A 21,841-nucleotide genomic window follows, 5' to 3' on the forward strand; every position below is an offset into this window, starting at 1 on the left:
AAAATATCCGATTTCCTACTGAACAACTTTACACCGAATTTCCTGTTCTTGACATAAGACAAATCTACATAAAACTCTTCTTATTTTTATCAAATCGTACAGAACAGAAATTTTTACACAGCTAAACCATAACTACCCCACTAGACATATGCTGAATTTTGGGTTTAATACACCTAGAGCTACCTTTACATCGGTCGATAACAACCCATTTCGTATTGCTCACTTACTTCATCGCAATCTTCCAATCACAATAAAAGAGGCTGAGGATGCAGTGTTGCTAACTACAAAAAGAAGATAGTCACATGGTTGCTTGGTATTGGTCGGGAGGCATCAGAAGCCCTCATAAACTCGCCCTATTTGTAGATTCTGATTCAAACTCTGTTAACTCTGGTACTGTGATGCAGCACTCTGAACATTATAATAAGTAATTTAAAAACTTTAGGAGATAGGTACTCCAACATAATACTAAGTCTTTAATAAAAGAAACCCACGACATCATGCTCTGTTTATTAAAAAAATTATTAATAATTTATATTTATTTTTCTTTATATAACATATTTCCAATATTGTAATAGTTAAGTGAGAATAATATAAGGTAGAATTCTGCAGAATTTTTTATTTTACAGTTATTATAGATAGGAATTCTTCCCCCACACACGGACCAATAGTCTATGTGGGGAATATTTATTTCCTGAAAATATTTGTTATTGGATTGAGATGTAAATGTTTTATTGATGTATTTTTTTTATGGAAATAAATTGAATTGAATTGAATTCTTATAAGAGTTAACATAAACCTTCCTTATTCTTTCGGAAGAAATCAAATTTGTATTTATAAAAATATTCCTTAAACTAATGGAATGCTATTTATTTTCAGTCAGATCTGGAGTCAGCCAGTGAAGTGGAAGATTCACTCAATGTGCAACTTGACCGAGTTAGCAAAGAAAATCTGTATGAAGCCTATCGTAAGCTGCGAATGCGCTATAACAAGTATAAGGGCAGATTCGTAGACTTGGCAGAGCATTATCGACGGCTCGAAAAGGAAAACACCAATGCAAGGTAGGATATTTTCTTGTAATTGAAATAGTGACAAAAGTATTAATTGAAGAATTACGTCAAACAATTAATAAATAACAATTGTATCGTTAAATAACAATATTTATCCTCATTAGTATATTATTTCTGGTATATTTTGTGACAGTTTCTAGTATTTTACTTTACACTATCAATTAGGACTATTGTGAATCTCCATACAGAACGATTGTAGTCTAATGGTATGAACCTATTTCTGCTTTTATTTGCCCACATCACTCTTTTAACTATTCCAGAAAAATGTTGAATAATATTAATTGACTTTACAGAGTAAAATAGAAGCCATCCTATTCCACACTTATATTTTTTCTTTCATATTTTGTAGACAGCAGTTACATTTTAATTAGATGATTAACATTAATGATATTCACCAATGCCACTAATCCTGGTTTCTAGGACACTCTCATTAAATCGTTCGTTAGCTAATGCACCTTCAAAGTCGATGCACCATGTGATTTTCTAGTTCGATTCGAATGCTCAGTTAATTAATAAACATTAGACGGAAAAACAAGGAAAATGTTGTCTCATCTTTGATCATATGTTTCATTGTTGGCAGGGGCCTTCTTGTTATGAGCTACCTATAGTCTAATAAGCAATCTAGGAAATGGACATACATATTTCGAAGCAATGATAACTGAACCTCATTTGGAGGAAAGGTAACTTTTGAAAATAATGTTCCAAGCTCTAAAGTAAAGTAAATTCGTATGGCTTTTGTTGGTGGGGAGTAACTTGCGGGAAGGTCCCATCGCCTGAATATATAATTTAAGCCGTCAATGGGCCTTACGACTGTCAAACTTCAGCCGGGACCGACAGTTCGACGTGCCCATCCGATAACACGGGAGTGATCTGGTTAAAAAACTTTTGGTAATGAGAGGGTTTGAACTCTATGCTGCTACGCAAGCACTCTATCCACTAGACCACGGATCACTATATTCCAAGCTCTGAAGTATTATTATTGAACAAATGTCACTCCAGTGTTGATATAATGAAAATATTTATCTTTTTCAGAACATCCTATTAGATACTCAAGATAAGGCGTTAAGGAGATTCAGTGAGCTGCGGGAGCAGTGTGCGCTCGAGCAAGAAGCCAAAGCTCATTTGGAAGAGGCTCTGCGAAGTGATCTGGAAGAGAAGGATCACTTGATACGCACTCTCAACACAAAGGTTAGTTACAAATTGTCATTTACTTGAGCCCTGATATCCACAAAGACGTCTCAAGGGTACCTTTGGAAAGTCTTTGGATCTCCAATATGCTCTGCTGGGCAGAAAAATTATTGCATTACTTCTTATGGGAGTTTTCACACATTGACAGAATGAAAATGTTTGAATTCTTTGCCGGCCAGATAGCCGATTTGACTAGGGCGTTGCACCCTTCAGTCTGCTAGTGCTACCTGGTCGCGGGTTCGAATCCCGCCGAATCCCATCGAATAGTCATGGACGTCTGATCATCTCTTAGAGCTTATTACCACGCACAAGCAAAAAGCTCATGTAGGCATCACCCGCAGTAAAAATGCATTCTTCTCTGATCGTTAGAAAAAATAGCTTTCCTTTTTAAGGAAGTGTTCACACATTGACTTAATGAAAGTGTTTGAACACTTCCATAAGAACCAATTGATTCTTTATCACAACCAATGGTAGTCTATTTTTGTCCAGAAGAGTAGAAATTCATTGGAAAGCAGGGCTTCAATTATAGTATTATTCTCAAGTGTTTTTTATTGGAAATCAGGGCTTTTGTGTACAGATTTTTTTGTGATGATCATTTTGCAATATTACATTACTTAAGTGTACCGTATGCTATGTTATAAAATTCTCCATATCCAATGTTCCAATTCAAATAATGTTGTAGGACTTTCTTGCTTCCATTCACGGACAAAATCCGCTGAGAAGACAATTCTTCCAGTGAAAAACTTCTCACTTCTATTAATGTTTTTTCAATGTTCTATAATTTAATTACACAGAATTACTAGTACTCTTTGAATTATGTAGAGAGGTAGAGAGTATTTGGTAGAGAGTTAGTGGGGAGGATATTTTTAATATTCTTCCCAAAGAATGGACATTGATATGTCCAAAGCTCCGCCAATTTATGTAGATGCATAACAATATGATTATTATCTATAGTTATTATATTACAAATTGCTTTTTCATATCATACACAGTTCAATAGTTATTTTCTTAGTCTATATTATGTAAATTCATCTATAATTTTGCTGTATTGTAAGCTATTGTATATAAGTGTATAAGCCAGTATATATTGTAATCTACATAAATAAAGTACTCAATCAATCAATCAATCAATCAATTATCTAGTAACTTTTGATGATGTATTCTGTAATATATTTCCAAACAATCACCTGAAAGTAAATGAATCTTGAAACGAGAAGCCGTTGTTTAAATCAGTCACTTGATTGTTTGTTTCATAATGTATTATTATAGCATTTGGGAGTGTATTATGTGGGATTATATTTATATTTTCAAGTATTTATTTTGGAGAGCTTGATCGAATACGCCTCCAAAATACGATTATCACAAACAAAAATAATGTCCAGGTTTTCATACATGCATTCACTTTTCTTGCAGATTGAACTATTAAAAAAAGGAGATGAGCTGGAGAAACCTGCAACGGAAGATAAAAATCTTATGGATTTTTCAAACCCACCCAGCGATGACAGTAAAGCTCTTGAAGGTACACCATTTTTATGGGTGGTATAGATTAGATTTGATACATAAATTGTTCACATTGAAATACTAATCTGCAATTATCCTTGAAAGATACATTTTTTAATCAAATACTTATCTGCAATTTTTCTTCAAAGATGAATTTTTGAATCAAACACTCAACTGCAATTTTGTTTAAAGATAAATTTTTGAAACAGATGCTTATCAACATTTTTTTTTCAAAGATCAATTTTGGATCAAATACTTATCTGCAATTTTTTCAAAATATCAATTTTGAATCATTGGAAGTTTAATGATTTTTAGCCATTGATACTTTTACGTAATAAAAAAAGAATTCAAAGTGAAAACTTGGGTGAATCTTCAAACATAACCTATTTAGATTTAAATTCTTCAATTAAAACAGATCCTTCGTGAAAAAGAGCTGTAAACCACCTTTCATAATATGTAACCTTAGTGAATGAATAATTTCATTTGAAATTGCGTCTGATGGATGCCCAAACCCATTTATATTCATTCCACACAGTGAATAGTGATTTATTCTCTTGGTGTCCTTCTGTGACTTATTCACTGAGTAAGTGAATAGATCATAGAGGAACAATTTATCAGTCAGTTAATTCATAAAGTACTTTTTTAATTTCAGAAAGAGTAAAGAACTTGGAATTGATGTTGGAGGAAAGTAAAGCATCCATATTGGAAAAGAACGAGATCATTGGCAAACATCAGAATGAATTAGCATCTACTAAGGTAAATAAACTTTTGTTAGTAAATGAGTCTGTTATCATGTTATTGATAATAATCAGTTCGACATACTTTCAATTATCATTATAACTTGAATTATTATAAAATAATGTCAAATTATTTATTTCTTCAACAACAATGACAATACAACTAAATCATAAAATGATTGGAAACGAAAAAACAGGCTTATAGCCCTTACTATTCCATTCAAATTATTTTTCAACTCGGAAGTTTTCCCTAGTAACATATAATTGAATTCAGACTTTTATACATTAATCAAAGCTCATTAGCCAACTCAAAAAATCAATAAGTGTACTGTGTACAATTGGTTAAAAAAATGAAGACAGCTTACAAAAAGTAATTTTGGAAAATTCATGATCGCGATCATTCCTAGAGAGGCGATTTCGAATCCGCCGAAAATCGATGCCGTTTACGGATTCCGTATTCGGCATCGACTCAACATACAGGACTCAACGTACAGTCGTTTTTCTATATTGAGGTCCACGTTATAATGGCAGTATTTGATCAACATTGGTGTTATACTATCCTTGTCTATCATTCCACAAAGCAGATAGAGCTATCTTTTTCTAGCTCCGTAAAGTTGCCGGATCGTTTTTCAACAATGTTTTGTCAATTAATTAATTGACAAAATATTCAATCTCAATTATGAAAATTTATTATTTAATCATTACTTACTTACTGCCATGGCCATACATATCTAAGTAGATATTTAACCAACAAAGCCCTCCATCTCTCTCGATTCTCCGTGTCCTCCTCGGTTGCTCCAATTCTCTCCATATCGGCCTTCACTTGACTCCACCATTTCCATCGTGGGCTTTCTCTCGGTCGTCGATCTTCTGCATTTCTTTCCAACACTTGATTGAGATTGCTGTCCTCTTTTATCCTCAAAACATGTCCAGCCCATCTGATCCTTCTACACTTGAACTAGCATTATTTAATCATTGGATAATATATTTTCTTTATGAATGGATTATTTTTAATAAGAATGACCAGTGAATATTACATCAGATATACGGGTATCAGCTATCCTCTGTAGAAGGCAGTGGCAAGGCAGAGAATCGGCAACACTGTTCTCATATATTTCTTTACTGCCATTATAACGAGGACCTTACTTTAGTTGCAGGTTTCGATAGGGACTGAAAGTCGCAGTGCGATGCAATTCAGGTGACTGTTCCGAGAGCAGTCTATCACGCTATCTATCTCGCACGTCCATTCTTAATAATACATTATATTAATAATACAGATCCACGTAATATATGTTGTAAACTGTTGTAAAGTCTTGACAGTTATAATTGTAATACTGTTCGTGTATATATATTTTTCCAATTTAAAGTATGGCAAATCAATTGAATTTATCATCCTCCGATAACGATTCTCAGTTTTCTTTGTATTTGAAAAATATATCATTTCCAACGAAAGATGTAATATTGTATATTATTAGTATTATATTAGATTTTGGAAATACATAACTCGTTTTTTTATTATTTTATGGACTCTTCTGAGGAGAAGAAGATTCGTTTTTAGATTTGCACCTCTAGCTACCAATTACTACCAATCATCTATCAATGTATCTAACAATTTACTAGGATTCAAGTAACAAGGATCCGAAGAACAAGGAGACGTTTTTGAATTTACACCGTCAGCTATTCACCAATTTGGATACACACCATTATCTACCAATTTCCTAAATAATTATTTAGTTTCATTAGTTTTCTAAATACTCTGATCATTTAAACCATTAGAATGTGTTGTCCATTTCAGAACCTCTATTCTCAGAAGCTGTCGTCATTAACTAAAGATTTGAACGATGCCAAGGAGCAAATCGAGCAACTGCAAAGTACGGTGTCGTCAATGAAAAAGAGGGAAGAGGAATCGACGCTCTCTCTTGCCGAAAACAAGTTGACAGTGCACAAGGAATTGGAAATGAGGGACGAGCAGCTGAAGCGCTACAAGACTAGTGTGGAGGACCTAACAAAAGAGAGAGACGACCTGAATAGTAGAGGTATGTTGATCGATCAATACGCCCGTTCAATAATTCAGGCCATGCAAACTCCACGTTGCTCGATCACCTAGTTTCTATTGCAAAGGTTTTGCGTTTTTCTAAAAAGCCATCATGCTCACAAGCTGTTTAATCTATCTATCTATCTATAAGTATTAAAGGAATGAATTGGCTTATACACATACGAGATAGGAAAGACACGAATGACGCATCATCACGTCCGAACTACTAAACTGATTAATTTGAAATTTTGCTTATAGATTCTTGATTTACCGAGAATGGTTATAGGCCTGCTTTAAATTTTCAATATATAAGTAGGTCAAGTTTGTAATTAGACCTTTGCGGAGCACGGGTTGCCTGCTAGTGATGTTAACAAAATGTTTTTTACAATATAATAGTTTTATTAATAAAAAAATATATAACATATACGTGGATCTTGTCAAGTGATAATAGTTATTTGTGCAACTAGTGCGCAAAGTGACAGTTTGCTGCACCGAAAGAAACGTTTACGCCCGAGCCGTAGGCGAGGGCGGAATGGTTCGTTGAGTGCAGCAGATGAACTTTGCGCACGTATTTCACATTAAGTTTTTCCTACAGTTACCATTGAATATGAAAAGTGGGTAATTATGGGTAAAATTGCCTGAAATGCATCAAATGTTTTTCTGTGTAATTTTATTATTGATAAAAACCTTAATTTATTGTCAAATTGAATAAAAATGTTGTCCTTGGTTATAATATATAGGTACTTAATAATTAGCGCGTTGTGCTTCGTTGCACCTCTGCTCACTATAGCAGCCCAGTCACTGTTACCAACTTCATTTTGATTTTGCTGCACTGTTGCTCCATATAACCTACTAAGTATTTTGCGTTGCCATGTTGCAAATCTGGAGTGCAGAAAAATTTTTCCCGCACTGGAGCCGAAAAGTGATTCTTTGCGTTCTGTAATCAGTGCAGCAATGGCCACTTTTCAACGTAACTGTAGGAAAAAATACTAGGAAAGTGTTATACCAGTAAATTATATCAGTATGACTAAGAAAATTTCATTGAAATAGAGTAGAATTTGACTTCTATAAACTATCAGTGTCATGTGTGGGAATAAGAGGCTTGAACTTCACTTTCTAATTTGTACTCATTGCTATTTAACCGTTTATTCTTTTATCGGTGCTTGGAAATCTGTGTAAATCTGAAATGTCATTATAAATTTGAAAATAAGTAGCTTGAAAACAAAGAGGTATGAAGGTTATTCTCGGAATAGAGAAAGTTTGTTAACTTCTATCTAAAATATTATAAAGGGAGGTATTGGCTTATACATGTACGATATAGGAAATACATGTTTGACGCATTATCACTTATGAGCTAGTGGATTGATTAACTTGCAATTTTACATGAAGATTCTGAATTTACCGAGGATGAAGTTTGAAATGTTTTTCGTTTCTCGTTCAATTGCAGTAAATCAGCTGCAAAACGAACTTAGTGCCTTGAATGGAAGCAATCGCGCCATCGATGAGGAGAAGACAGATCTTCAGGTACGAATATTTCTCAATTAGAATAAATCTATCCAGCATATACTTACCACCAGTCTTCATAGAATGTAATTTAAATCTCAATTTATCAACATCAAAGCAGATAATTCAGTTGCGCTTTTTGAAAAGTACGATGAAATTTTGGCTCAATAGTTTTTCAGCATAGATTGATAACGTATATTTTCAAGTTAATGTTTGAAAAATGCTCAATTAGTTTCTGTAAATTGAACTAAAATAACCAGAAGACTCAAGTCCATCTGAAAAGACCATCTGTATTTTAAGTGAACTTTTTGCTTTGTATCTGGGATCATTTAGGTTCCCGGAGATTTTCGATGAAGGAGTTTCTGATTCTACTAAATTCAGAAATTTGAAGTTTATTTTCTTGCTCTTAAATTGTGAGAAGTGATTACACAACGAATTTATTCATTTAAGATTTTGGTCTCAAATTTTTAAGAGTGAAAACATAATTAATTTTATTAAGAATAAATCTATCAAGATTTGGAAAAATAACAATTTTGAGCTGAGCGTGTTGCTCTTGAATTAATATGTATATCATACACTTATATTGTAGGCCTATAACATTATTTTTTATCTTATGGCAATCCACTTTGTAGATAGTTGAGCCATTCCTTAAAACAATCCTATTGTATAAACGGATGTTTTTTTAGTAATAATCACACATACTTGTAAATTGAAGATAATGATTGCATCAATCATTGAACAGCTTGACATGAATAATCATTGTCATACTCAACAGTTGAGTAAATCATTAAAGTTAATACATTATTGGAAATTTTATTTTTTCATTCCATATTGTACCGTTGAAACAACTTTGATTGCATCGAGTACAAGGTCTATAGATAGAGGTCATAACACCAATGTTAACCCTACTACTGGCGGTCGATTTTGTCTGAACTGGCAAGCCGAATTTGGGATGTTTGCAGAGGTTTATTTGAATGATTTTAGGAATACATTCAAAGCACATAAGATAATGTATCATGCATAATTTTTATCAGAAAATCCCAAAGAATAATAATTATTTATGTGGAAATAAAACTTACCAAAAAAATCATTTTATGTAATATGATCCAATATTTGAAATTTGAAATCCATTTAATTTTTTTTTTTTAATTTTCGATCACTCATAAGTTTTCTGCAATGAACACTACACAGATTTCAGAATACCTGAAATACTCCTTAGGGTCATCTACATTTATAATATGTAAATTTATAATAAAATTGCATAGTAAAAGACTTATACCCAAAAATATGTCATATGGGTAACTGAAAAATCACATAATTCTCATTGTTTGGGTCTAGAGCATGCAATACTAAAGTATTGTCCAAACTATCACTTGAATAAATTACTAAAATACTTCTTAGAGTAATCTACATTTATAATATATAAAGTTATAACCACATAACTACGAAAGTACCTAACCTCTATCTTTTGGGTATAAGCTTTCAATAATATCAACCTCAGTATTGTCTAAACTATCACTTGAAAGAATCACTATTATCATTATCATTATCTTAATCTAATAAATCACACAAAAGTATATAAATTGCAGTTTATAATTTACTTGATTTTATATTTAGACAATATGTCTGTTCCATAATATATCAAAATAAACTACACCATGTATACTATAGTGTATTATACTACACTAAATTCTTTATACTTATAACATGTTTTGGACACTTCAAATAGGACATTTGTAGTCTCCTATCATCCAGGAACAATACCTTAGAATGTTCGACACATGCTTCTGAAACACTCTGTAGAAACTAGCAATAGGTCACTTTAAGTATAATTATTCTACAAATAGACACAGATTTTCAAAATAACACATTTTCAAGTCAACTCCAAACCACTAGAATGGATTATTTTGTGAAACATCAATCCTTTCACCCTACTAAAAAACGTAAACAACATTTATGTAACATTAACCTTTAAATGAGATATTATTTGAGATATTATTATAATATATCAAAATAAACTACACCATGTATACTATAGTGTATTATACTACACTAAATTCTTTATACTTATAACATGTTAGCTGTTCATCAGCTCAGGTTAACAGTAAGTAAACAAACTTATCAACAAGCAACAAAATGGCCGCGTGTCCAGACCTCTATCTATAGACCTTGTTCTAGTCGTATGTTGATAATTGATGCCTGAATGCTCAAGGCCCTATCACTTTTGTTCTCTTTTCACAAATTACTCTTACACTTATATAGTTGATGCTGTTTTCGGTTGAAATGCTGAAATTTGATTTGGATTTCAGGAGCTCTCCCGAGGAAAGTCAGAGGCAGTTAAATTGATGCAACAGAAATTAGTAGATAATGAAACAGCCTACAACGAGAAATTGAGTTCCAAAGAAAGTGAAATAAACAGGTTAAAAATAGAAAATAATGAATTAATTGAAAAGGTGAAGAAATTTGAGGAAGATCGCTGTTACAATGAAGGTGATTCAAGTACTGAACATCTATTGAAAGATCAAGGAGAATCTGATAAGTTGCAAAAACTTGAAAAAGAACTCCAAACAGCTCTGGCGGAAAGAGATGAACTACTTAATAGAATATCACAGTGTGAAAAAGAGATACAAAAATTAGAAGACGATAAGAAATCTATTCTGGAAGAGAAACACGCCGAAGTAGAATCATTGAAAGCTTATTCTGATGAACAAAAAAGAGAACTATCAGACAAAATCAAATTTTTAGTTAATAAAATTAAATCTGATGGACGTGAACACGAAAAATATCTCTTGAAGCTAAATTCTATACACGATTCTCAGTTGGATAAATATAAATCGATGTGCCTCTCGAGAGATGATGAGATAACAAAATTGAACACAAAAGTAAAAAAAATTGAAAGAGGATTAACAGAGAATGAAAAACTCAAAGAGGAATTACAAAATCAGTTATCGTCTAAGATTGAGGAGTTGAAATCAAAGGATAGTATTTTTGAAAGTCAGGAAAAGTCGATACTAACTTTACGAAACGAAATTCAAGAATTGAATGATAAAATATCAAATCTTCAAGAAAGGTCAGAAAGGGAGAAAGCTATTGTTCAAAGCGAGTGTCAAGTGTTCATCGAAAGTTTGCAAGAAGATGCGTTCTGGACTGAAAAAAAGTTGAAAGATTCTGAAAACAAAATTGTGTGTTTGGAAAATGATTTGAAATCCACGGAAGTGAAGCTGGAAGAGAAGTGCGCAGAAAACGATAACTTGCACACAAAATTGGAAGAACATGAAAATAGTATCAAACGTCTAAATAAAGATATAATTGAGCAAAAACAGAAATTAGAAGAATATTCAAATTTAGATTCAGATCTGGAAGATTTGAGGAAATTGATAACTACATTCAAGCTGCTATTAAATCCTTCCAAAGGAGACGACAATGGATCGAATAGAAATGAAATTCTCACCAACCACAAATCTGTCATATCCATTATTCAAGAAGAAGGGAAAGTTCTCATACATGATATTGAAAGCTTACAGAGTAAATTGAATGAAAAAGAAGCACTCATTGAAAAGCTCATTTCAGAAATTGATGAATCAAAAAACACTGCGAAAAATCTTTCATCCCAGTTAACTCAGAACCATGTGGCCAACAATTTTGGCAAAGAGGAGTTGTTGAAAAATTTGCTTGTGAATAGAAATATGCTTAAAGCTATGAAAGTGAATTACAATGAGTTTGTTTCTAAGACAAAGTCGGAGTTTGAGACTGTTTTTAATAGTCTTGAATTAGTTGCTTGCAAGTTTCCCTCGATACAGAGCCAAGTGACTAAACTAGAAGAGTTGAATTCGAAGCGAGTTGAGGCATTGAAACAGACATTTGTTGACAGTAAAAAGCTCCATGAAGAGGAGAAAAGTGCATTCAATGAAAAAATATGTAGCTTGGAATCTGATGTGCTTGTTTTAAGAGAAAATTGTCAAGAGTTGAAAAATAAGTTGGGAGTCAAAACTGATGAATGCCTCAAACTAGAAAGCCTCCAAGGTATTTTGGAAGGAAAATCAGAAGAAATCAATGAGTTACAAAGCGTCATTTCTGATTTTGAACAGAAAAAAGATTCAGCTAATCTGATCGTATCAGAATATAAGGGTAAGATAGATCAGCTCGAACGTGAATTGCTCGCCAAAAATGAGCAAATAACCACGTTATTGAATCAAGAAAAATTACATGAGCAAAATGTTCATGAATGCCAATCTTTGAAAAATAGCCTGAGCTCCTTGGAAAATGAATTAACCAACATAAAAATGAAATTTGACAGAGAATTGGAAAGTAGAGAGCAGATACTGTCAATGAAAGAAAGTGAGTTTGAGAAAGTCAAGAATGATATGGAAGAGAAATTGAAGCAGCAGAAGAATTTGCTGCAAGACAAAGAATGTGCAATCGATCGAATCACTTCTGATTTGAAAACATTTAGAGAGCGAATCTTATCAGAGTCTGTAGAGTCTGAACAAGAATCCTTTTTTTGGGAGAAGGAAGAGCCATTGCCTTTGGATTTGAAACAAGATGCTGATGATGGGCTACCTTTGAACTTAAAAGACTTACAAAATGATGTTTCAAGACTGTCAACAACTATCAAACGAAATAGTAAAACATTTTCACTTATAAAAAGTAATATTGTAAATTTAAATTCAGAATTAGAAACATTGATTAGGAAGTATTTAAAGAGTATAGATGGACCAAATAGTTGCCTTGAAGATAAGCCTTTCGCAGGTTTCTCTAATTCATTTTCAAATGCATTTTCCAAAGTTAATTTGTTATCCAGTGTATTGTCAACACAAGAAAACTCTATTTCGGAACTGAAATCGAGTTCCGGACAATTGACTAGTGAATTGAAAGGTGAATGTGAATCGTTGCGAGACGATAACTCGAAGTTAGTTGCAGAGATTGATGCTCTCAAACAAAATCTAAATGCAGGTTCGGTGAGTAACACTGTCAAACTATCTAATGCTACATCACAGTTGGAGTCAGCTAGGCAGGAGTACGTTGAGTTGCAGGCAACACACAACAAAAAATGCGAAGAATTGGTCAACTCATCCAGGGAACTCGATTCTTTAAGGAAAGAACATGACAGTCTAAAACGACAACTAGAAATCACAGGTGATGACAATAATGAACTCTCAAAACTCCGGGCTGAAAATGGAGAACTGAAGTTGAAAGTGGAATCCATCGAGGAGGATCGAAATAAGAATTTGAAGCAATTGATTTTGGAATTCAACACGAAAATAGCTGAGAAAGATGAAGAGATTCGAGCTGCTGAATTGAAAAAGTTTGGTAAGTTTAAGAGTTCTCTACACAAATATTCTATTCTCATTTGATTTTAATTTGAAAATCATCTTTTCATGAACCTGTTTATTCCATAAATTCAAAACATTAGAGTAGTTGTCCAGCGCTCAAGCTTAGCTTTGCGGTGTCAAGAAAGAAGGAATGCTAAGTATCCAATTTATCAATTTTTTTTGCTGTTTTTCTGTTATTTTCATTGTATGTTTTCAATAAATTTATTTTTCATCCAACATTGTATCATCTCTTGCTTCTTATTAATTTGCATTACAATAAGTGACTAAAGAAAAACTATTTCGTACTTAGTATCGAGTATTTCGTACTATTGGTACTAAGTTTTTCAACCTTCAAAATTCTAAGTTTCTGTTGTTTTTGAGTGAAAAAGGACTAAATTTCAGAAAAGTGGAATCATAACCTCATTTCGGACTTTAAAAATAATATTATATAAATTTTGGAGAGAAATAGTACAAGGAGTATCCTTAGTTTTTCTCTCCCAATCAGTGCTTTCTTGAAAAAATTAGAATAATAAATAAATAAATATTGGTACTAAGTACCACTCTAATCAATTTATAAAAAAGAGAAGCGTTTTTGCTGAATGAATTTCTATAATTTTTGGTTCTTGTCTTTTGTTAAACACTAATTTATATCGGTTTAATTTTTACGAACTCATTTATAATGAATCATATCTCACATTGATCTCTCACTCAATCGCTTCTATCTTGTTTTGTTTTGTGAAGGTGATAGATATCCATATTAAATAAAACTAGTTGATAATGTCACAATCATTCATTTATTGAATAAATACTGTATTGAAAAACTATTTTTAGTAGCTAGTCTACTTGTAGATATTGATAACGCTGTAACAACCGTAAAAGATTGTTGAAGCTGTTAAAAGATTGAAACTTGTTTCTCAATCTTTTAACAAGTAAGTGGTTGAGACAATTTTATATTTTTATCTACCACATCTTTCCGATTGAATTATTCAATCTTGATATTTATTCATTGCATAAAAAAATAAGTGTCACCTTATTCTTACATTTCGAATTTTTGTTTGTTTTTATTTTAAAGCATCTCATTAATTATCATAATCTCTTAATTTTTAGATAGAAAAGAAGCAGAAGATAACTTCCTATTCGTTGAGTTGAAACAACAGATCAAAGATTTGAATTCTCAGTTGGAATCTAGCTGTGAGTCTTATGAGGCGAAGTTAGCTGATAACTTACGATCTAAAGAGGTGAGAGAAAATAAGTAATTCCCTGTTTGAGAGCTTGTCTCAAGACATTGCATGTTTTGGCTGTTCTACTTTCTACATATACTGTATAATGTGTCACATCATAAGCAGGAACGTTATAAAAGAGATACATGAATAGAGTTTAAGATGGTAATTCAAATTTGGGAGACGAGCAGTTTTGGTCTAAGCCTGTTGCTCTCTCTCTCTCTTAGTCATTGATATATGATTTGTAATCATATTTGTTGCTCTCTCCCAGTCATTGATATATGATTTGTAATCATATTAATAAATTAATGAATGCAGTTAAGTTAGTTGAACTTTGTGAAGACTAATTTGTGCCCAGCTAGTTACAGTCGGCTTATGCTCAATGATATTCGGGGATTAAAGATATTTACCCCTTGTAGAATAATACCTCAGTATTCTTACCAGCTCAACAAAGAGCTCATATAAATTTCTGCTCCAATATACTGCAATCAGCTGCTGCCGCATATGTCCGCAATCCTTACCGTTTCTCTTGCTGCTCCGGTGTTTAAAGATGCTGGAGTGGTAGACAAATATTAGGGTTTCCAGTATTGTATAAAAAAATATAACACCAACTCCAAACCGACTCGTTATCATCTAAAAAATTGGTCAGAAATGTGAGATTGTAGAGTGATAGAGTGGGGTCAAAGATGGAACAACTCCACAAATATTGTCAAATCCATCAAATACACAAATATTGTCAAACCCATAAATATATTTGTGTTATCACTATTTTGTTCACCTCATCTTCGAGAAGTTCCTCAACATTTTTCATTCATTGGTACCTACAACGAATAGGGTAGCAATGGAATTTATATAGACTGAATGTAATTTTCATGAGACTATGATTTATCAGGAAGTATTTTTCTCGAGAGTTTTATAAACAAAACAATAAAATCGACTGATGTACAGATGTTCTGTTTTTATGCAATGCATTGTGATTATATTTCGATTCATTGAGAATTTGTGAGAGAATATTTTGGTTATAAGGATAATCATCATAAATCACTATCTTTCAATTCAATTTAAAGTAACTATGTAAACTTAACTGTCTTATTGAAGTTACTAAAAAGTATAAGGTATATTTCAAAAGTGAACTGATGTTGATTAACACAACTCACCGTTTCAGGAACTGGAAAAAAGTGTGGAGGAAATGAAAAACATTCATGAGAGACAGATGAGAGAGCAAGATAAAAAATGGAGAGCCTGTTTAGACAGACGGCTTTTGGAGGCTGAGAAAAAATATAAAGAAGAGATGGACGAGTTGAGCAAAGAGTGGCAGAATGAACGCAAGGTATGCTATTTTAGTCATTTCATTACAACTGCTCATTAAGAATCTAGTATTACTTGATCTATGTGCTATTTCAAAATATCATTGAAAAATTTTATTCACTTTTTCTCGATTTCTTCTCTTTTGGGGGTTTTTATCAATCAGTCACGAAATTGATATATTCTTTTATAATTGCAATCAAATTCATTTTCACAGCTAAAATGAATAACTTTGATTTCAATTTATTTATTTCATTACACATCTCATTAAATACAAAATTCATATATATTTTAATCCCTCTGGCTTTTAGCTATTTGAGGGATATTAAACAAAATATATAAAATCCCCATTTACTACGTTGCAATAACTTACATAAACAAATATAAATATAAAATATATTGAATGATTATTATTAACAAAGTAAATTAGAAAATTAATAAATAATAATAACAACTTATAATGTAAAACCTTCCTATATAGGCCTACCTATTAAATGATCGCTAATCTGATTAAACTATTGTGAGCTTGCATTTTTACTGTGAAATCCAACCAATCATCAATCATCTCAACCATCTCAATCATCAATTATTGTAATAAAAATAATTTCAATTTTGTTTTAAATTAACCTTTTCTTTGTAAATTTCGCAATTCCAGAGGCAATGAGTTCAAAATATATGGAATTCTGCATTAAATGAATTATTATAATATTATAAATATTACTTACATTATAGTGAGGTCCACGTTATAATAACAGTGTTTGATTAGCAACTGTATTGCTATCCTCGTCTATCATCCAACAAAGCGGATAGCGCCATCTCTTTCTCGCTTTGCTCTGTTGCCAGATCGTTTTTTAACAATTTAGAATTAATAATTAATTAACAAATTATTTTATCTTAATTATGAAAATTCATTATGAAATCATTGAAGACATAATTTCTAGCTTAATAAAATAGAATTGATTATTTTGAACAAGAATAAACAGTCAATATTACATCAATAAACTGGTATCAGCTACTGTCATTAAAGGCATTGACAAGACAGAGGATCGGCAACGTTGTTCTCCTGTCTTTCTCCACTGCCATTATAACGTGGACCGCACTATAGTACCATATTAGCCAAAATATATTCCCAGAAGATTGTATAGTTAATTGGAAAACAGGACATTATACACCAATATATTGAAGAAAGTCGGGAGTGCCTCAGACCTGCTAGCTGCTAGATTTCAATTATATGATCATATCATGAACAGTCTTTTATATGAATATAACCATAGAGAAACAATAGCATAAGTAGATATCCCAGGGTATAGGGAATTTATGTCGCAACTTTTACTGTTATCTCAAGCCGATAGTCCATGTAATCCTTTCCCTTGAAGCTGTGTGACACTGGTAGTCTCTCATATTGTGCCGTTCATATACTCTCACCCCAACAAAATAGTACAAATCGACAATAATCAACAGTAATCGGCTTGAGATAACAGTAAAAGTTACGACATAAACGCCCTATACCATGGGATATTTACTTGAACTATTGTTTTTCTATGACATAACTTAAAAGGTTCTATTCAATTAGTTCAGTTAGGTTTTGGCTTTTAAATAACAATATGTTGATATTGTTGATAAAATGTATGTAGATAATATTATATAATAAACACAGATAACGAAAGGTTGAAATACTTTTGATAAGTCATACTTTACATAATGTTGATAAGTCGTACATTTCACATATATATCAAACTCAGGAATGACACATGAGAAAGTCTCACCTAAAAGTCGTACGTTTGTAATACTTTTCTAGATCTGAGCCATCTGTCAGTAAAACATGGTTATTAATTTTTTGTTCTCATCATTATTCAGTTTAATTTTGTGGTGATAATTTAATCCACACCATGCTTGATTTTCAACTATATTCCTTCTCATTGAGATTTATATCATTCTTATTTATATCCAGGTTGATTATTTTTTATTGTATCTAGTTTGATGTATTGTTAGTTTTATCATTTATTTTCTCCACTGAGTTTATTCTCTTTCCATTTTTAATTTGAATTCAAATTTACTTTTTATTCTATTTTTGTAGCGAATTGGGTCAATGAATACAGAGCAGCCACAGTCTCAGGTAATTTATAATATATTTTGATTTTACAAGTTATTTTTCTTTCTCAATTAGCTGGTGTTAATTTTTATTGATTCGAAAAGGAAAGTACTCTTTCCGGAGTTAATTCCAACAGTGTCCCAAGAATATGTTATATCTAAAAAGTCTTCTTGACGAAAATCTTAATAAATTATTATTCAATTTTCGACCGTGATAAATTGATCAGAACATGTTTTGATTGTTTAAACATGAAGAAGCGCCTTGTTCATCGGGTTTGTCGTGTTTACTTGAGAAATTGAGTTGAAATCGAGTAGTGCGCATGCGCTCTGTTTCTTTTGCAACCTGAATTGCTCTAACTTATAGGGCAGCCAACATCACCGTTCGATGATCAAGACATCGTCGAGCTTTCTCCTGTTTTTAAAAACCATTAACATGCTGCAACTTATTTAAACATCGATACTTATCACTCAATCAAAACTATTCCAGCCTGACAGTTGAATAATCGTTACAATTCTAGAAGTTTCGAGGCCGTCCATTCACTCATTCTGTTCCTTTAAAGAAAGCATACAATTTTCATTTGCGTTACAGGAACTATAATGGAAAAATTAACGTGGTCAACTTGAAAAATGAAAATGTTTGAATTATACTACCTATTGAATAATAGATTGTATAGATTCATGATTGGTAGATTATAGAATAAATTGGATTGCATACAATCGTAATGTTTGATGGCTATATTAATAATATTCTTGCCCGCTTTCCACCAGCGGACAAGATGTTTTTTCTTTTGCTGGTGGCGCCTAAAAAATTCTACTTTTATCTTAAGTTTTCATGACTAGTCAAGTTCTATTTTATGTTATTTTTTAGTTTAAGATATTGTGTTTTTGTTAGACTTGTATATATCAAATTTTTGAAATGTATGAATTTTTTGGCAAATAAATTTGAATTCTATTCTTATATGTTACCAATAATTTTCCATGAATGAGTTCTTATACGTTACTGATATCAATCTTCCGTTATTATTTTATTCATTTATTCTGCTAATATTGTTTATATAGTATTACAAAGTATTATATAGTATTCCACATTCATCTCTAAATCTTTAGCGGTGGCAACAGCTTAATCGTTTTTGTTGGTTGCATTGATTTAATTTTTGTCAATTATTCATTTTTTCATTTGGCTTGCTTACAAAGTATATTTTTAGCACCGTCAGCATAAATACAACTCCAATAAGTAACAAATAACACAACGATATGAAGTTTATAATGCCAAACTTAGGGTTTTCTTATTTTTCTCAATAATTTGTTATGACTTGAGAATATTTATGGCTAAAAGATAAGTGTGATGATTAATGTGGCTATGTGTGGGGTTCACATCTTCAATAAATAACAAATAACACAACTATATGAAGTTTACAATACCAAAATTAGGGTTTTCTCATTTTTATCAATAATTTTTTATGACTTGAAAATAGATGGCTAGTAGATAAATGTGATGATTAATGTAATGGGGTTTGGTTGTGTTCAGGAGTTGGAGCACTCGAGTCGATTGGCTGTTGCAGCCATGGAAAGTGGAGCGAGCAGCAGTGAAATGCTGAGGAAGCAAGTCACTTCCCTTACTAAACAGCTGGAAGATGTCAAACTACAACACAAGTTAGTAGGCTCAAAATATTAGCAAAGGAATAAGATGGCTTTGTTCTTTTATTTGTGGTATTAGTAATGTGCATGTTTTTCACAATGACAAAAATAAATATTTATAGTTTATTTATTTATTCAACTTCCAACGGTACAACACCAATTTTACATAAAAATAACATTGCAAAACAGGTAACAGCAAAAAAATATGTAGATAATATGCAATATTAGAAAAATGCGGAAAAATAACATAGAAAAAGAGATACGAGCAAAAAATATATAGATAAATAATATACAATAATAGAAAATATGTGGATATTTTGAAAGACAAAAATGGGAATACAAAATAAATCATAGTTAACAACGGTATTATATCAAAGTGAAAAGGCCCATGGAAGTTTGCCACAAGGGGCATAAACAAGAAAGGGAACACCAAAATTACACATGCAGGGCTCTCTTCATAGTTTTCCTGAAAGAGTCTAGGGACACCCCAAAGAAATCAACGTCAGCTGCAGCAGCCTCACAACCACAGCGAAGTATTCTAGAAAGCTCACTATTATAGGCATAGGCTGTTGTATGAGAGCGTCTGCGGACAATGAACCTTGAGCGCGTTCCTCTTGGAACACAGATGTCAATATTCGCCAGAAGTTCAGGGCAGTCCAAATATCTATTGACAGTCTTTAAAAGAAGGACCAGGTCGTTGTGTTTCCTCCTCAGAACCAAAGGGAGGAGATGGAAATGTCCCTCAATCTCCTCCACAGGAACTTCAAAATAGTTAAAACCCATCCTGCAGCCCAGCATCCTCACGAAACGTCTCTGCACACTCTGCAAAAGGTTAATCTGGTACAGATGGTTTTGTAGATAGTTAAATTAGTATTCAAATTTTTAGCCCAAGGCTAGAGTTTTGGAAGAAACAAAATAGCAGGAACATAAATGTGAATGACATTATTTATATTGTATGATACAGTTTTCCATGTTTTATTTGTAGGCTACTTTGATTTAGGGAGTTACTGATCATTTGGTAGAGAGTTACTGGGTAGGATATTTCGATTATTCTTCCCAAAGAATGGACATTGATATGTTCAAAGCTTGCCCAATTTAAGTAGATGCAAAAACAATATTATCCATAGTAATTCCAAATTGATATTTTTTCTCTCATATCATGTACAGTTCCATTATTATTTCAGTTTATATTATGTAAATTCATTTAGAACTTTGCTGTATTGTATATAAATGTATAAGCCAGTATTATTGTAATAATAATATTGGCCTCGACATCACCCCTCACAGTTCCACCACATGGCGCCAAGTGACTAGTGAGTATATGCTTAGGCTATCAGCGTGCAATAGAACGGCACAAGTGACCTTTATGTATTGCAACTGTAAAAAAACAGTTGTTTGTTTTTGAACTCATAACTGTTAGATAGGTTCCTGCAGGGATCTTATTCTCTTCTTAAAAATTCTCGACTCTTCAAAAAAATCCATCTGATTTGACAGTGTATTACCAACTGCAACGCATCTTTCTAACGGAGCAGTGCAGCTTCTAAGAACGGCATGAAATTGGTGGTACTGTCTCAAGTTTCGCGCCGGTACAACGACACCAACTCCTCGGTCGCCAACTTCCATACGGCCATGAAGACAGTCATGCAAAAAAATTGCATCAAACTTCATTCTTCGCCATTCCAAAGATTCAATTTTCACCTCAATGCAAAACTGTTTATAAGGGAGCTGCTCCAAATCTGGCATGAGCCTTTTCAACACCAGACGTACAAACCTTCTTTGCACAGATTCTATTTTCTTTGTTGTGCATATTCTGTCTCTATTCCAAACTATAGAAGCGTACTCCAAGTGACATAGAACGATGGTACAGTAGAGTGTTTTCAATGTTTGAGGATTTTTAAAATTTCTGCCAATCCACCTTATTACACCAAGCTGCCTTCTCGCTTTAGCTACGATATCATCAATATGCGCGATGAAAAGTAGCTTACTATCAAATGTGACACCAAGATCCTTCACACAGGCCACACGTTGAATTTGCTTGTCAGCAATGTTATACTGGAATCTCATGGTATTCGTTTTTCTTGAAAATCGCATTACAAATGTTTTGCTCACGTTGATAGGCATGCCATTTTTCATAGACCAATTCAAAGCTTGATTAAGATTTCTTTGCAATGACATGGAGTCTTCTTTGGAGCTGATTTTCCTGAAGATCCTCAGATCATCAGCGTACATCAGCACATGAGAATCA

At 32.6% G+C, this 21,841-nt stretch overlaps 1 protein-coding gene across 1 annotated transcript in view; it reads left to right on the forward strand.

Annotated features, from left to right (window-relative positions):
• The window catches only part of LOC111048425 (golgin subfamily A member 4), a 32,232-nt gene that overhangs the window by 4,182 nt on the left and 6,209 nt on the right, over window positions 1-21,841 (forward strand). Inside the window, exons 4-14 of the mRNA XM_039443506.1 lie at window positions 877-1,053; window positions 2,100-2,255; window positions 3,669-3,774; window positions 4,408-4,511; window positions 6,288-6,528; window positions 7,975-8,051; window positions 10,340-13,340; window positions 14,450-14,580; window positions 15,728-15,892; window positions 17,945-17,983; window positions 19,487-19,611. Coding sequence (XP_039299440.1) covers window positions 877-1,053; window positions 2,100-2,255; window positions 3,669-3,774; window positions 4,408-4,511; window positions 6,288-6,528; window positions 7,975-8,051; window positions 10,340-13,340; window positions 14,450-14,580; window positions 15,728-15,892; window positions 17,945-17,983; window positions 19,487-19,611 — 4,322 coding nt within the window. The remainder of the gene's footprint in view (window positions 1-876; window positions 1,054-2,099; window positions 2,256-3,668; window positions 3,775-4,407; window positions 4,512-6,287; window positions 6,529-7,974; window positions 8,052-10,339; window positions 13,341-14,449; window positions 14,581-15,727; window positions 15,893-17,944; window positions 17,984-19,486; window positions 19,612-21,841) is intronic.

The sequence above is a fragment of the Nilaparvata lugens genome, chromosome 1 (assembly GCF_014356525.2).
Source record: "Nilaparvata lugens isolate BPH chromosome 1, ASM1435652v1, whole genome shotgun sequence".
In the NCBI taxonomy this organism is placed as follows: Eukaryota; Metazoa; Arthropoda; class Insecta; order Hemiptera; family Delphacidae; genus Nilaparvata; species Nilaparvata lugens.